At 42.2% G+C, this 16,852-nt stretch overlaps 2 protein-coding genes across 5 annotated transcripts in view; one reads left to right on the top strand and one right to left on the bottom strand.

Moving 5' to 3' along the window:
- The window catches only part of LOC134071006 (protein Shroom2-like), a 38,939-nt gene extending 35,035 nt beyond the window's left edge, over positions 1–3,904 (bottom strand). Inside the window, exon 1 of the mRNA XM_062527570.1 lies at positions 3,454–3,904. Within this exon, the coding sequence (XP_062383554.1) occupies positions 3,454–3,648 (195 nt within the window). The 5' untranslated portion in view covers positions 3,649–3,904. The remainder of the gene's footprint in view (positions 1–3,453) is intronic.
- A 3,961-nt stretch (positions 3,905–7,865) lies between these two features.
- Positions 7,866–16,852, top strand: part of stat1a (signal transducer and activator of transcription 1a) — a 30,318-nt gene continuing 21,331 nt past the window's right edge. For 2 of the 4 annotated variants that reach the window (XM_062528361.1, XM_062528358.1), the window contains exons 1-9: positions 7,866–8,012; positions 9,812–9,980; positions 10,560–10,710; positions 10,894–10,989; positions 12,220–12,309; positions 13,284–13,362; positions 13,672–13,763; positions 14,875–15,050; positions 16,324–16,482. In XM_062528361.1, the coding sequence (XP_062384345.1) occupies positions 9,853–9,980; positions 10,560–10,710; positions 10,894–10,989; positions 12,220–12,309; positions 13,284–13,362; positions 13,672–13,763; positions 14,875–15,050; positions 16,324–16,482 (971 nt within the window). In that variant the 5' untranslated portion in view covers positions 7,866–8,012; positions 9,812–9,852. Of the gene's footprint in view, positions 8,013–9,785; positions 9,981–10,559; positions 10,711–10,893; positions 10,990–12,219; positions 12,310–13,283; positions 13,363–13,671; positions 13,764–14,874; positions 15,051–16,323; positions 16,483–16,852 lie in introns of all 4 variants that reach the window. The other 2 variants (XM_062528362.1, XM_062528359.1) reach the window with 2 other exon arrangements.

Here is a 16,852-nt window from a genome sequence, read left to right as displayed (position 1 = left end):
CGCACACCAACAAGAGCTATAAGAGCTTCACGTTGCTGGGCAGTAGCACGGGGGTTCTGTTACAACGCTTCATGTGTCCTGCAGTCTTCCAAAGCATCATAAGAGCTCTTCCTCCATGACTCAGTTCTGGATGGGAAGGATGTGGTTCAGTGTGTGTGCGTCCAGATGAAGGGAGTGGACTGAGATAGCCCGACAACCCCTCTTCTCTCTCTCTCTCTCTCTCTCTCTCTCTATCTCTCTCTCTCACACACACACACACACAAACTGACTTACACAAAATCACACACACACTTACACAAACAGACAGACACACAGGCAAACATTTACACAAACACACACACGCAGACACACACACACACACACACACACACACACACACACAAGGCCCTCATGTTCTTTGCGAGCAGCTGAATTTAACACAAACAACTTGCAGAGATAAAGCTGCCCAACACACACCCCCCACACACACACACCACCCGGTACAGGACACGAGTGTGTTCCGTCAAACTCCACAGAGAGTGAAAACACATAAAAGAAACGAGATATAAAGCGGCATCAGCGACGGCCCAAAAATGAGGAACGTATGGGGCCTAAAAGTCACCAGCAACTTTAAATGACAGCTTTATAAGATTGGAGCGTTATGGAACAGGAAACAAAATGGTTCCAGAGGATTAGGAGAAGAGGAACAGTAGCCCTAGGGGCTGCAGTTATGCACTATCAAAAATCTGCACTGCACTGGAATGACAAAACAAACAAACAAAGGACCCTGATGTGGATGTGCGTGCGTTGGTTGTGTAGCTGGATGCCCGTGAATGGCATCGACAGACAGCCGCTGCTGGCGGGAGCATTGGCTCTGACAGTGACCGCATGGCCAAGTCTAAACACCATGCTATCAGTGAAACTGATGCTGCAGGAGCCAGCATGGTGGTGAGAGTGGCTCATCAGGCCGGTATTATGCTCCCACCCCACGGGGCCCTCGGAGGAGCGATAACGGGGAAACCTGAGCACTGGGGAGCGTTTAAAAATGCACAAGCCCCAGGAGAGCGGAGAGCACACGTTTGTGCGTGTGTGTGTGTGTGTGTGTGTGCTCATGTGTTTGTGTGTGCGGAGATGACATGCATTCCGTCACATCCATAGACAGATGGGGATGAGGGCAGACCATAACCACTTCCTCGTTCTCCTTCAGTGGTCGTAGTAAACAAAAAACATCCCAGACTATTACGGTAAGAACAAGCTAGAGAAGAGAAAACAACTTTGCCCTCAATTAGGTTCTGATGAGGTTTGTTTACGGACAAACATTGGTTTGATCTGCATATTCATCAAATGAAAACTTTAATGAGTTTGAAATACAGTTATCAGGTGGATCTCTCTTTTACATCCAATGACTGTATATCTATAGTCATCGCTTGCATCTTCTTAAAAGCCTTGAGTCTTAAACCAAGGGGCTGAAGCATATGGTCTGTATGCTACTGACTAACTTCCCTTACAGAACAGGGAAAGGGGCTTTAAGAAGCCAAGAATTGGCAGACAGGCTTAATGAGGTGTCAGACTTGAATGGACTCCATTTTGTCTGTCCCCAGGGAGGGGAGAAGTGGAAGGAATTCATTTGGCTGTTGTTTTGGTTGTTTTTGTACGTCTGGCTATTGAGGTCTTGAAAACATGAAGCTCATAATTCAACATCAACGGTAGGATATGTCTTCCCGCCAAACAGGAGCTTGATAAAAACAATTTGCTAAGTAATATGAATGGGGTTTTTCTATAAACACTAGCCAAAAAGAAAAACACAAAGAGCGATGTGATTTTATGAGTTTTGAGACAAGCTACACAAACAATAATATCTATTGCCAGCCTTGGAACCAAAAGTACTTGTGCAGTGATTCAGTAAGGGCTTCTTTATACCTATGTATATATACATCATCTTGCCAAAATATCAGCAACCTGCCTTCAGTAGTGACCACACACATGTAAACCTTGAACATGAAGACTTCTGGTTCACATCCCGAGCTCTGGAGAACTACCACCCATGTTATTCTTACAGTAACCAGACTGTGCTTCCCCAGATGTTGGATTGTGAAATCCCAGCTAGCGTGGGAACAGTCTGTCAGAGTGGCTTGGCGGGCCGCAAGGCAGATCACTGCCTGAAATAGCAAATAACAATTTAAGAGTTTGGTTCTAAAACATGTTATATCCTCCATTTTAATGAATTATTCATTATTCTTTTTTTTTTTTACATTTTGATTTCCAAGTAATTTCAGTAGGACTGTCGTTGAGTACTGTTGTTTGCTGCCATTGTAATTCTTTTTAAGTGGGTATACCTAGATGGTGATGTTTTGTAACTGCATAGTGCTGCGTATCACTTAGACTACACCACTGGTAATAGGGAAAGCTAAGGGCCTGGTCACTTCACTTGGAGTCCAACATTATTCTACACAACACTAGACGGAGAATATGCCAAAGCTGTTTGCCATTCTCACGGAAACCTTCACTCCTTTGCCACAAGCTTCTCTGCCAGCGTATGTTATGTTCATGTTGAAAGAAGCGTGGAGATAGCAGAGCTCTGCTCTGACTCAGAACTGGGAGGGATTTGGGATGCGTCTGTGACATGCCAAGGAAAGGGGAAGCGAAGGGTCATGTTTTCCGAGCTGACACACTACGAGGTGCGAAAATCAGGGAAGTGCTGTCAAAAAAACTCACACAAGCGTCTTGCACTGAGGTTCTACAGTGCTGGCGTTACATGGAGATGTGTGTGGGAAAACAGACGGAAGTGAGGAGTTAAAAAGTAGCCTAATTCATGGGTTTCATCAGGTCTCTTTCCACAGGTGTATAAAATCAAGCACCTACATTATGAATGCAGAGTGCATGGTGCTTGATTAATGCACCTGTGGAAAGGAGTCTGCTCCAGCACCTGCAGAAGAGATGAGGGATGGAATCTCACAGTTCATCAAAACCAGAGAGACCTACTGAGTTAATCAATTACACACTCACACACACACACACACACACACACACACACACACACACAAGCACACTAACCATCTCTCAACACAGCTGATCCTGTGGCAAAAAGTAGTAGTTGACTGATGACATAGGAATTGGGAAAGTTAGGATACTATCAATATCAGAGGCCTGAAATGACATATCAACAATTGTTTATCTCTAACTGACGTGTGATATTCTTGACAAGCATTCAAATTTGCCTTTACAGTCACAATGCAAGTCTTATTAGACATAAACAATCATGTTAAAGCATAGGCCTGCACCTATGTCTTTGACAGCTGGTTCTACACACAGGCTATTCCAAAACATAGTGAAATTAACCCATTACGCACAAGCCAATAGAACTGTATCCAAGCGCAATGTAAAAAGTAAGGCTGATGTTCCCATCAATAAACAAGGAGGGCAGCCAACTAAATGACAAACATGCTAAGGCTATGACTTAAATTCAATATTTACCTTTGTTATGAGGAGCGGTTCTCCGTGCTCCCGTCCTCCCCGCAACGTAAATCCCCAGGGTGCCCCGCCGCTCAGCGCAGTCTCTACTAGACCGCATCCCTCATCACTCGCACCGGCTACCAATGGTCCTCCGATGCCCGACAAGCCACTCGCTAGACGTGTGAAGTTAGATCTGGGACAGACGACGATGTCCATGGTACTGAAGTCACCTTTACACGTTCAAACTCTGACATTAACGTCAGGCGGACAAATGAATTTGCAAGTTTGTCACTATAGAAGGCTACGTCCAGCGTTTGACACCTGTAGGTTATGGCTTACTATAACAAGCTGTTATAACGTTAGGCTACATAAATATCTGTCTCAGCTACATCACGGCCGGCGAAGGCTATAGCATTCTTGCCTAACCGCGCATTTCGGGAGAGCTATTGATAACGTTAAACTAGTCACGTTTCTGTCGAGTCCCTCAAAAAAACAAACACTTAATTGAAGAGAGAAGCATCATCCATCCACCCCTCTGTCAGCCGGCAGTGTTTGGTCCGCTCAAAGTTGTCACTCTTATGACGAAGAGTTTTGTCGATAAAAAGGGACACGCTTCTGGACACGCATCTCAGTGGCTATCAGGAAAATTGTCCATGTTCAGGTTAATGAGAGTTGGAAGACTTGACTGCTCTTCAGCCTGTAGGGAAATGGCCACAAGTGCGCCCCCTGCTGTTACAGTTTCTCCTGTTGTTTCTCCTGTTGTGTAGCAGCTTTAGTTTGCTGCTACAATAAAATAATAAAGTTAAACAGTATTTTGTTTGTCAGTTGTAACAGCAATATTACAGCAGCAGCTACCATCAATCATAATCATCATCATAATATACTGTATAATATACAATAATGACATAAAAAATGTAAAGGTGAAAAAATACAAATAGGCCTACAAGTAGGCTAACTATAAATGAAATGTTACAGAATGAGGAAAATTACATAAGCAAAATTCTGTATACGTTACATACACTTTTTTGCAGATCCCACAACTACTGCGTTTCTTATGATTATGGTTTGTATGTTATAGTGTTGTTTTGTTTCCATTAGGCCATTGATTAAATTGACATTGTTTTATTAGTGCTCATTATTCCATAGTTACTGTTATTATAATTGATTGAATGACATGTCTTTTCACTATTCTCCTATTTAGTCTTTGTTTTTTTTTCATTAGCTTTGCTTATATTGATACTGTTTACTGTTTATGTTGCTATTCCCTTTAGTCGACACTAGTCTATTCAACTGCTAAATTATTGTATTGTTTTTGTTTGTATGTCGCCTTGGACAAAGGCGTCTGCTAAGCAACCATAACCATAACCAACCATAACCATACTGCTACAACGAAGAGCATTAGGATAGCTAGGATTTGAGAAGATATTAGTTAATAAAATAAGAGGTATTTTATTGGCTCCATAGAACAATTGTTTTTTTTCAGTGAGCAAAACTTTGACCATATCATAAATAAGCATAATCTAAACTTCCACAGCTATGCAGACGATACCAATTATATTGAGGTGGAGCCAACAAGGCCAGATGGTCTTTTGCTCCCTTGTTGCATGCTTAGCCTCCATTCATCAGTGGATGAAGTTTTGAAGTTAAAGGACGATTACAGTAAAAACAGACATACTTTTGGTTGGACCAAAATCAAAGTGAGATTCCATTCTTAGAGAACCTGGCACACCAGGTCAAATCAAAAGTAACAAGTCTAATCTTAGATACAGATACATCTTAGATCTTAGCCCCATATTAGTGGAGTTAGACAGCCTGAGAAACCTGAGAAACATGCCAACGAGTGGCTTTTTAATTAATTTATTTTTTAAAACTCAACAAGATGCCGAGAAATGAGTCCATCATGCCTTTATCAGTACAGTAGATTAGACGGCAATGCACTTTTTTAAATTGGTCTTCCAAGAAAAGCATATTAAAAAAATGGAACTCGTACAGAACTCTGCAGCTATACATGTAGACTTTTAACTAAGACCAAGAAGAGAGAGCACATCTCTGTGTTAGCTGAACAACACTGGGTCTGTTTCTTATAGAGTAGGCCTATTTGTACTATTATTTTTTATTTTTATATCAACCAGGAACATAATCTTCCAATGTGAATGTTTTAATTGTGCCCAAAGTGCTCCACAAGCAAAGAGGAGAAGCTTCAAAGCTGTTAACATCTATAAATAAAAAGACCTGAAAACATAGGCTACCAACTGTATATATTAGAGCTTTTAGTTAACTCACTTTTATCTTGTAACCGATTTCTTCACATTATTTTACATTCTGCTGCTGCTATTTTCACTGCATTATTGTGCTGTTGTATCTATCTCCACCATCTTGTGAATCTCTGATGTTTTATTTATTGTATTGTTTGTTTGTTTGCTTCTATTATTACAATTGTTTCCCCATTAATAATTACTATTATTAGGCTAGTATTGAATATTATGGCCACTTACAGTCTCTCAGACCAGGGCAATGCTGCCATCTAGTGGATATAGATTTCAATGGTTGTTCTGGTGGTTTTCTCAGTATCAGTATCAGTAGGCCTATGCTCAGCATCAGGATAGCTAGCAGAGAGACCAGTTGAATACAGTCAGCATATACCTGAAATGAGAAAAAAAAACCTAGGCCTACATTTTAATACATAAACTAGGCCTAATGGATAGATCAAATTGTATCACTACACTGATGATGAAAAGTCAAAATGTTGTTCATTGAAGAAGTGAAGGTCAACAGTAGGCCTACATATACCCTGTTCCAACTTTTTTGATGTGGCTGGCATCACATTAAAAATGAACATACATTTTCCGTACAATTCGTAATTTTAAACACTTTATATGGGTGGCTACCTCTTTTCGCAGCAATGGATTTTCAAAATTTGTAGATTTTCACATTCTGTTTTTATTTGCATTTTACACAACATCCCAACTTTTTCTGGGGTTGTAAGTTAACTTCAGTCTAAAAGGCAAACTACCCAGGGGGCAAAGGGGGTTTTACAGACATGGGCTGCTGTAAAAGGTTGTCATGTTTGTGTGTTATCGCCCTTTTTATGCCCCATTATAAGTCTATGGACGAATATATTACGGGGTGAATAGGGTAAACATTTTAACAAATAGATATCCCCACAAAAATTCCTCAGATGATTATTTACATTAAGGCAATACTTTTTTGTATTGCAAGTTTTTTTAAATATCATGTACAAATATGTAAATGAGGCATCATACACTTAAATGTACGCACTAGCCTAAAGTTTGGCCTGTACCTTATGGGTAAATACAGTAAGAAACAGCCTAGGCTGAGCCTAACCTATATATTTTCTAGGATCTTACACCCTGTAGATATGATTTAATATGTGCTGAGACAAGTTTCACCTTCTTCCACAACATTTGACAATGAATCTCTCTATAGTATTTGCATTGTATTGTAATGCATTGATTCTCAATGTACACCCATGTAGCTTTAGGTAAGTGTAACCAAAAATTGTCCCATGTTAACATTCATTTTTATATTCAGCATAGCCGGACCTTTCACCAAAAGTTTGTTTGGTTGATAGAGGTGCACTTTAAGCCTCCCAAGTCCAAGGCTATAAATGTATGCAAATTCGTGCATATTTCATTTGATAATGGTTCATCTACATATATGCATAAAGTGTTTCAGAAAACTTGCAATACAAAAAAGTATTATCTTACAGTGAGTAATCATCTAAGGGATTTTTTGTGGGAATATCTACAGTATTTGTTACATTTTTTATCCTATTCACCCCATAATATATTCGTCCATAGACTTATGATGGGGCATAAAGAGGGTGATAACACACAAACAGCAGCTTATTGACCGGGTTGTCCACCCAGGTTGTGATCCTGGGACACCCTAGATTTTATTTTTGCATGACAAACTTTTACAGCAGCCCATGTCTGATTTCCCTAAAAAAGGGGGTTTTGCCCGAAGTTTAGCCCCGCCTACATCCTTTTTCTGCAGGGAATTGAGTATGACGTCGTCAGCCTAGTTTTGCCCCCTGGGTAAACGCTCTTTCTGTATGAATGAGAATTCTACCCTACATTGTAAAAATCATTTACAGATTGTAATAAAACTTAACCCAGGCCAAAACATGTAAATGTACAATTTCAGGGTCATAATAATTATTACTTAAAATAAATTAGGCAAAAATAATAAATCAAACGCCCCAACCAACAAGCTAGACTGCCTAATCAGGACGTGTAGTCATTTCCAGCAAGTCCCCTCAGTTGAAATCTATCCTGGAGTTTCAGTTTCTTGTAAACGACCATGTGATCAAACTAATGCGTTTCAAAGCCCACCCTCTGTTTTTGATTGGCCCATGCTCTTGTCATCAAGCACTGTAGGCTACGTCATGGCAGTACCACACAAGACGCTCTTCTGCAGTGACAGTAGCACCGAATAGGAAGACATGACTACTGATTGATCCCTTTGGCAATGGAGAGCATATTTGCTTTCTGAGAAGTCTAAACTACTCGATAAAGCAATATACAGGCACCGTCCATCGTATCTAGTCGATAAACAAGGTGAGTGAAACGATTTTGTTTACAATTTCTGAGCAAAATTCTTGATTGTGAACAGGAAGTTGCTACATACTGCTAACAATCGCATGTAAGCAAGCAACACCTTACTGGCCAACTCAGGCCCACTGGGAGAAAACTTAGAGACAAAGCAATCACTCTAGAGTCTAGCTTGAGTTGTTTTGGGAAATTTATATATTTCACAAGTAAACACGACAATGTCGTGAAGGCATGCCTTATCAAACAATGTATTTGACATGTATTACATAGGCCTACTGTTGTTTAAAGGTAACTTAGTGGTTATCTACAGCTTCTTCTGTATGTTCAACACGCATATCACATTTTTATCGTGATCGTTCAACTTGATATTAATTTTACTGGTAACTAACAACATATTCGTTGCACTAATATCTAGCGCAAAACGTTACATTTATCTTTTGGAAGTACGTGTATTTTGTTTTAGGCTATTCGTTAGTCTGAAGAGGTTGTTGAACGACAAACACGAGCATTATTTCAGTAAGTTACAAGTCATAACACGGGAGGTTCAAGAGTGGGCGTAAACGCCCCCCTTCTCTAGAACTAGGACATATAAACACCCAAACACACGTACGCGTACACGCACAGACTCGAGGACAAAACAATGTTCCTAAACGGAGTTTTATTTCCCCCTGCAAGTACTCGCATTATGGGATGGAATAGTGTAAGTGTTGTTGGTTAGCTACTTTTGTAGGAGAACTTCGCAAAGGCCTGAGATTGTTTTAACGTTTCTTTTTACAAGTTTACAGTTTTAGTAGACCTAACAGCATATTCCACATCCTAGATACAGACCTACCCAGAATCAAAGATACATACTTCAATTAGGGGTGCATACTTAGACCTACTTGGTCCTGAAAATATGAAATGTTTGAAGAGGGAGAAGAGACTCCTCTAGGCTGCTCAGATCGATGCCTAGCAGCAGAGTGTGCTTTTGATTGCGTTATTGGTGTGCATTGTGCCAAACATTTGTTGACAAATTAGTAGAAATCTGTCAACGCGTGCGTGCGTGTGTGTGTATAACAACTGGTATACCTGTTAACACGTTCATGCAGTTACCCAGTATGTTTAAACATGTGTAGTGTTTGTCAGATGAGGGCTCCAATGATGCAGACTGGAGTGAGGTTCGGGTCGAATATTTCTATGCGTACCCGGCCCGCGTCCGACAGATTTGCGTCCAAGAGTTCAGAGTGCGTTTTCATTTTCGACGCAGATGATGATGGTTAAGTTATTTCTATGCTAGTGGTTAGATTATCTCCTGGTCTTCAATCAGCCAAATAGGTCACTTAACTCCTCTCCTGGTTACTCTTCACTGGCATTTGAATATCTAACTTTGGAAACAAGAGATAGGCCGCACTATGCAAACAATCATTTATTCAAAGATAGGCCGCACTATGCATAAACAATCATTTATTCACATGTGAATAAATGATTGTTTATGCATAGTGCGGCCTATCTCTTGTTTCCATGATAGTCTATACTTTGGTCAGCACTCTAAAAAAGTTATAAGTCTTGAGTGAAGCCTGCTCCTACCTTTATGAATATCTAACTTTGGACCATAGGACACTGACTGGATCTGCTCTCTGCCATCTTAATTCAATGATCAAGATGTCATGTTTGTGGTTTATGGGATTTGGCAGTGCATATATGATGCAAATGCTTATCGTGCCGATGTGTCTGAACCAGAGTATAATTTCTGAACATTTGTCTGAACCCACCGACCCCACCCAATGCAATCTAATGCAGACTCAATGGTGGTCATTGCTTTCCAGTTCAGTGGAAGTGGTAGACCCTGACCAGACCAGTCGCGGAGATGTCCCAGTGGCTGAGGTTGCAGCAGCTCGACCCCAAATACCTGGAGCAGGTGGACCAGCTGTACGATGACACCTTTCCAATGGCGGTGCGGCAGTACCTGAGCACCTGGATCGAGAGCCATGACTGGTGAGCAACACCCAGATGTTCTCTCACACATCACCTGCTTTAATGGTTTGATATGGTTGGCTGACTCTGGGTTAGCTTATGGTTGGCTGACCACTTTTCTTTGGGTTACTTGTTAATGTTCTTTCTTTTCTTTCTTTCTTTCTTTCTTTCTTTCTTTCTTTCTTCTTATTTTTTTTTTTACGTAATTACACAATTATTTCATTGTTATATGGGTTTGCTAAATCAGGTAAATCAATATGTACTGATGAAATATCTACCTTGCCTGTGCCATATAACCTCACTTAAAGTAATCTCTTTATCATTTGGATAAATGCAAATATTTTCTATTGGGTTATTTCGATATACAGTACATACATTCGATGTACATTCCCTATCCTAACCTGTGTACTCAAAAGGTACAATAGTCATATAAGCCAGAACATATTTTTCCGGCCTTGCTGCTTTCCTGTTCTGTAGTACAACCAAGCCCTCGATTTCATGACTTGTTCAGACTTTGGGTTGGTCATTTTACATCAGTCATCATCACAAAGATTGTGCTGTGATCATCTGAATGATGTTTGTGCTTGTGATCGTCTGAAGGGATTACGCAGCCAACGTGGACAATGCGTCCTGTGCGACCCTGCGATTTCACGACCTACTGCATCAACTCGATGACCAGTATGACCGCTTCACGCTGGAGAAGGACTTCCTGTCCCAACACAACATTCGTAAAATCAAGCGCAATCTACAGGTATGTCCACTGCACCGTTTCTCTGTGTGTGTGTGTGTGTGTGTTCTCATAGTGTCTAACCTATTTATCTTATCAGAATTGTTAATCAGTGTGTGTGTGTGTGTGTGTGTGTGCGTGTGCGTGTGTGTGTGCGTGTGCGTGTGCGCGTGCGTGTGTGTGCATTTTGCCCCTCACCCCCACCAGTCTCGTTTTGAGGAAGATCCTGTTACCATGGCTATGATCATTAGCCGGAGCCTGAAAGAGGAAAGACTCATCATCAGCATTGCAGAGCAAACAGAGGTACTGTACAGAGCCCGTACTGTCTTCCTTTGCCCATCACAGCCTTTTTTATGTATTTGTATACTTTTTTATTCGGTGAGGGAAATTCGGTCTCTGCTTTTATCCCAATCCGTGAATTAGTGAACACACACAGCGAACAGACAGTGAGGTGAAGCGCACACTAACCCGGAGCAGTGAGCAGCCTGCTCAACAGCGCCGCTCGGGGAGCAGTGAGGGGTTAGGTGCCTTGCTCAAGGGCACTCCAGCCGTGGATGTGAGCGTGGGCAAGCAGTGCTCAGCCACTCTCCCCCCGCCCACATTTTTACAGAGTCCTCCAGCGCCCCCCTCCTCTTATGCATCTGCCATCTGCCTTCATGTTACTGTAGGCTCTTCCTGGAAGGCTCAAAAGCCAGCTCCCATATGTCAAGAGGAATGTCAGCTGCGTTATAGTGCCTATTGTTTTACTGTCCTGCTTATGTGCATAGAATTTATGTGCGTACACGTTGCCTACGTTACCTACGTGCTTACAGTATGTTGAAGATATTCCGTGTCTGAACAGGAAAGGAGAAGAATATACAGTAGCAGAAGATGCCGTTAGAACATAGTTGACGCTCGACTGGAAATACAGTATATGAGCTGCCTAAAGACCCATCTGTGGCATATAGTTCATTACTTATGGGGCTTTTCCACTGTGTGGTATCAGCTCAACTCGACTATACTCTACTCTACTCGATTTTGATACCGGCTGTTCGTTTTCCACTACAACAAAGTACCCCCATAACTAGCCGATTGCCTTAACAATGCTGAAGAAAACGCTAGTTATGAATGTAACTGTGGTTATGTGAGTAGTGGATGACCGCCAGGGCAGTCTCTTGTAGTCGGTCTGTGGCTGGCCGACTACAAGATTTTATCTCTGCTGTCTGGCAGGCTGTAGGGTGACATTAAGGCTCCATATCTTAGTATGCACATTAAGGTTCCATATCTTAGTGTGCAATTAAGAATCCATACCTTAGTATGCACATTAAGGCTCCATATCTTAACATTCACATTAAGGCTGTGTTCCAGTTTGCATTCTTTTATGCATACAATACCTAATATGAGTTCACAAGTGCACTAGTGGTGTTGTCAGTACAGAAGTATACAAATTGGAACACAATTTAAGGCTGCATATCTTAACATGCACGTATCTTAGTATGTATAAATAAATATCTTTATTTTTCTCGATTTTGTTCTTTCTTCCATGCCTTTCAGAAATCGCAGCCAGGTTCACAGACTGACATGGTTTTGGAGAAACACAAGGAGCTCGACAACAAAGTGAAGGACCTCAAGAACCGGGTGCAGGTATGCCATATGATCAGGTTGTTAACCCCACAGAGACTGGGTTAATGACTGAGATAGAAGTGCCGTTAAGATTGCCAGACCGTTGAGCACATGTTTATATCAAGTCAAGTCAAGTTTATTTACATAGCGCATTGCATACACAGATGTCATTCAATGTGCTTTACTTCAAGGACCATTTCACCATTAACCATTCACCATTCCATTTGCATTAAGCTTTATATTGTTAGAAACCCAGTCATATTTTTGAATGCTTGTGCGTCATTCCCTTAAACAAAAGCAAACGGTAGTAGATAATAGAAGTAAAAAAACAAAAAAGGTTACAGTACATAAAATCATCAGTCCATAAAATAGTGTTCAGTTCACCTTTTTTCTGGGTAACGGGTGAGATAAGAGAGAAACTCAAGGAGAGTAAGTGGTGTGGTGTGGTGACATAACCCCACTGCATCCTTATCCTACAGGCTGGAGATGTGATTTAGCGTTATCAGCAGGAGGTTAATGTACACTACATTGCCTAAAGTATTTGCTCACCTGCCTTGGCTCACCACCCTCTGCAGCTATGATAGCTTCAACTCTTTTGGGAAGGCATTCTACAAGGTTTATGGCTATTTTTGACCATTCTTCTAGAAGTGCTAACATTGTTCACTAATGAATAACTTTTCTTTGTGATAATTAACTTTTAACATTATTACTAATAAGTCACGCTTTGGCAGTAATTCCATCTATACAGTTTAGGATACCTTGGCTTATACTATGTTATAGTGTCACCGTGAGCAGCTTGGGTCAATTGCACTGTGTTTAAGTGTGCTATATGTAAATAAATGTGACTTGACTTGACTAATGATAATGCGCTAAATGAGAAGTTCTGTAAGGCATAATGTATGGAACGCCGGTTATGGGGACCGTGTATCCTGACAGGGCGAGCTGGCCCCCTTGGTCTTTCCTCGTCCTAACAGGACTTATTTACTCGCTTGTAGGAGACAGAGACGAACATCAAAAACCTGGAGGACCTGCAGGATGACTACGACTTCAAGAAGAAGGATTTGTCATGTCGAGGTGAGTGGTGGGACATGGTGGGGGAAATACTCTGAAGCCAGCGTGTCTCAGGGGTGAACTCCAACTCCAAAAGTTCCGCAGAACGTGTAGACAGACAGTGAGATCATGCTTCATAGTGGTGTGTGTGTGTGTGTGTTGGGGTGGGGGGGTACAGGGGTGATGGGCAAGGGGGGCGTGTCTCAGGGGTGGACTCCAACTCCAAATGTTCCGCAGAACGTGTAGACAGACAGTGAGGTCAGGCTTCCTTATGATGTGCTGCCTTATAGTGAACGTGTCCTCAGAAGTCTCTTTGACCTCTGACCTCTACAGAAGAAGGTAACTCCGCGCCCCAGAAAGAGGATCTGAGGCGGCTCACTCTACACATCCACAACCTCTACATGAACCTGGACAATAAGAGAAAGGTGAGTGTGCGCGCACACACACACACACACACACATACATACACTCACACCTGAACCTGTTACCTCATATGAACTTCATGAACAAGCAAGCGAAGCAGTAGCCTGATTGCCATCGACTTGAAAGGCTCTGCGAGACTTTAGTCTGACCAAGAGCCTGTGCTAACACGGTTTCTCCAAGCGCTGGTTGACCCGCCTCCTTTAAGTGCCTCGATTTGCTACTGGTCGATGTCAGAAAGCGGTTTGCCGAGTTTAAACCAATAACAACACTCTTTCCTCTGCCTTGAACACGCCTCTACCCAGAGCCGTTGAAGCTGCTCAAAGTTGATTGGTTCTCGACCAAAGGGGGCAGTTCTGCAGATTTCGGGAACTCAGAAATCCTTCTCAATGAGCAGTTGACCAGACCAGCGACAGCAACGCCGAAGGTGTTACGTCACTAGGAGGGCGTGCCAGGCTAGCGAAGCAGTGCTTTGCGGGGTGACATTTTGAGTAGAACTTTTCCCATTTATTACCGTTATGCTGGCAGCACCGAGGTAACAGGCAGGTTAATATTAGCCTACAGTATGAGCGGTTCCTCCAGCACCAATGGCTTATCTGATGAAGTCATGTTCAATTGCCTTGAATAGACAAAAAGGTTACGTAATAATATCTATTTATATAATATAATGTAATATAATAATTATATATCTATATATAATATCTATTTGCATAATCTAATCTAATCAACACTATTAATGCTGTTATGACTTCTACATCTGCTACTACTACAGATGCTGCTACTTTGTGTAGTACTAGTAGTTGTTGTTAACCATGTGGATAAAGCCCTATGTGTGTACAGTAGTACCGTAATTTCTATTACTATTAGCCGTGGCTTATACATTGATTTTGCTAAATGTTTTCAGGTATGAGGTTAATACACGGGGGCAGTTAATATCGTATTAATATGGTTTTGTTTCTTTTAACTTGCATAAAACACTGTTCTATGGCTTATACACAATGCTGCTAATGCACAGGAAATGACTGTAGTCATTAATCTTTCCATATGGGTAAATCGATATGTGTGCATTAGTACTTGATCATTCCATGTGGATAAAGCCATTAGTAATCAATGTAGCCATATTTGTGTTCTCTCCTGCAGGAGGTGTTGAGTCAGATGGCGAGCGCACTAAACCTGGCCGAACAGATCGAGCACGAGCTCATCTCCGTGGAGCTGCCCGACTGGCGGCGGCGCCAGCAGACGGCCAGCATCGGCGGGCCGCCCAACGTCTGTCTGGACCAGCTGCAGAACTGGTGAGGTCACTGCTGTCCTTCGAGCCGCCATGCCCATGACGGACGGTTTTGAGCAGCTGAGCTTTGTCCTGTTTGTCTGATATGGTCCCGTTGTTGGGGCTGGTGAGCTTGTGTATGCTCAGGTCTGAGGTGCGTTCAAATTTGGCGAAATTTGTGGTGAATTAGTGGCGAACGTTTTCTTTGAACAGTTAAATTTGAACAATTTGGTGTTAACGTTCCATTCTAACAGTAATTGCATTGTTGCGTTCGTCAAACTCAGGTCCAGTTCCACTGTATGTTTGCGGAGCACCACCTCCTTGCCAAAAACTCTAGCGGAATACTGTTTGCGAGCGTTTGCAAATGTTGAACGCACCTCAGAACTCTGGTCCCTTGGGCAGTTGAGCTCTCCTCCATCCAGCACACGGCCATGACGAGAACCCTGGTCTGGTCTGGGCGGTTGAGTTCTCTCCTCCGCGTCAAAAAACAACAACAACTTGCTTATACTGTATGTAGCACTTCATGGTCATGATGAGAACCCTGGTCTGTTCTGGGAAGTTCAGTTGTTCTCCATACATACAACTTGCATGTATGTAGCACTTAATGGGGCGGTGGTAGTGTAGTGGTTAAGGAGCTGGGCTAGCGTGTAGTAGCGTGCAGTAGTATGTTCCTTCCACCGTTGTGTCCTTGAACAAGGCACTAAACCCCAAGTTGATCCAGGGACAATGTAATGTACAATGACAAAGTAATCCCTTGTTATATAGTTGACATATGTCAGTCACTTTGGAAGAAAATGTAATGTAATGTAACTTAAGTAACTCAGGGCACCCAAAGTGCTTTACAGTGAAGGCTCATGATGAGAACTGATAATATGAAAATGTTCACATGTTTCAAATGTATGACCTGTAAAACAGAGAGGATCTGATTCAGCCATATCACAGCAGATGATCACGCCCTGTGGGCTTAACAGGTGTCTCAAAGCGCCTTGTGGTTCCTGTTTAGTTCAGGATTGATGCGTCATTTCCTGGCCATTTCCAGTTGAATGAGAGCACAGTCGCTTGAATTCTGGAAATTACCCCGTCACTTTTGATGATTGTTATCTCTGTGCATTAACAACAACATACTGGCACAGTTGGCTCATGACTGTGTGTGTGTGTGTGTGTGTGTGTGTGTGTGTGTGTGTGTGTGTGTGTGTGTGTGTGTGTGTGTGTGTGTGTGTGTGTGTGTGTGTGTGTGTGTGTGTGTGTGTGTGTGTGTGTCTGTGTGTGTGTCTGTGTCTGTGTCTTCGTGTGCCCAGGTTCACGGTGGTGGCTGAGAGTCTCCTTCAGGTACGCCAGCAGCTCAGGAAACTTCTAGAACTGGAACAGAAGTGCACGTACGACCACGACCCCATCACCCTGAGTAAGACCTCGCTGGATGAGAGGACGTTGAACCTCTTCAAGAACCTCATCGTCAAGTGAGTAGGCCAGCCGCTCGTGAAGATGCTGAAGATGCGGAAGAGGGCATCGACCGAAACACGTCCGTCTTGTGAAATGTTTTCAATTTACGTTTTTTTCTCAGTCGCTTTGGTGCTTTTCTCACTATTCACATTTGCACAGCAGTTAGTGCATTTCTCAAAACAATTACAGTAATTTCCCGCATATAAGCCGCATTGTGTATAAGCCGCAGGATAGTGTTTTATGCAAGTTAAAAGAAACAAAACCATATTAACACCATAATAACTGCCCCCCTGTATTAACCTCATAGCGGAAGAATTTTTGCAAAATCAATGTATAAGCCGCGGCTAATAGTCGGGAAATTACGGGTAGTGCAAACTGAAAAACCTA

Source organism: Sardina pilchardus, chromosome 23 (genome assembly GCF_963854185.1).
Source record: "Sardina pilchardus chromosome 23, fSarPil1.1, whole genome shotgun sequence".
Taxonomy (NCBI): domain Eukaryota; kingdom Metazoa; phylum Chordata; class Actinopteri; order Clupeiformes; family Clupeidae; genus Sardina; species Sardina pilchardus.
This window is presented reverse-complemented; position numbering and strand designations above follow the sequence as displayed.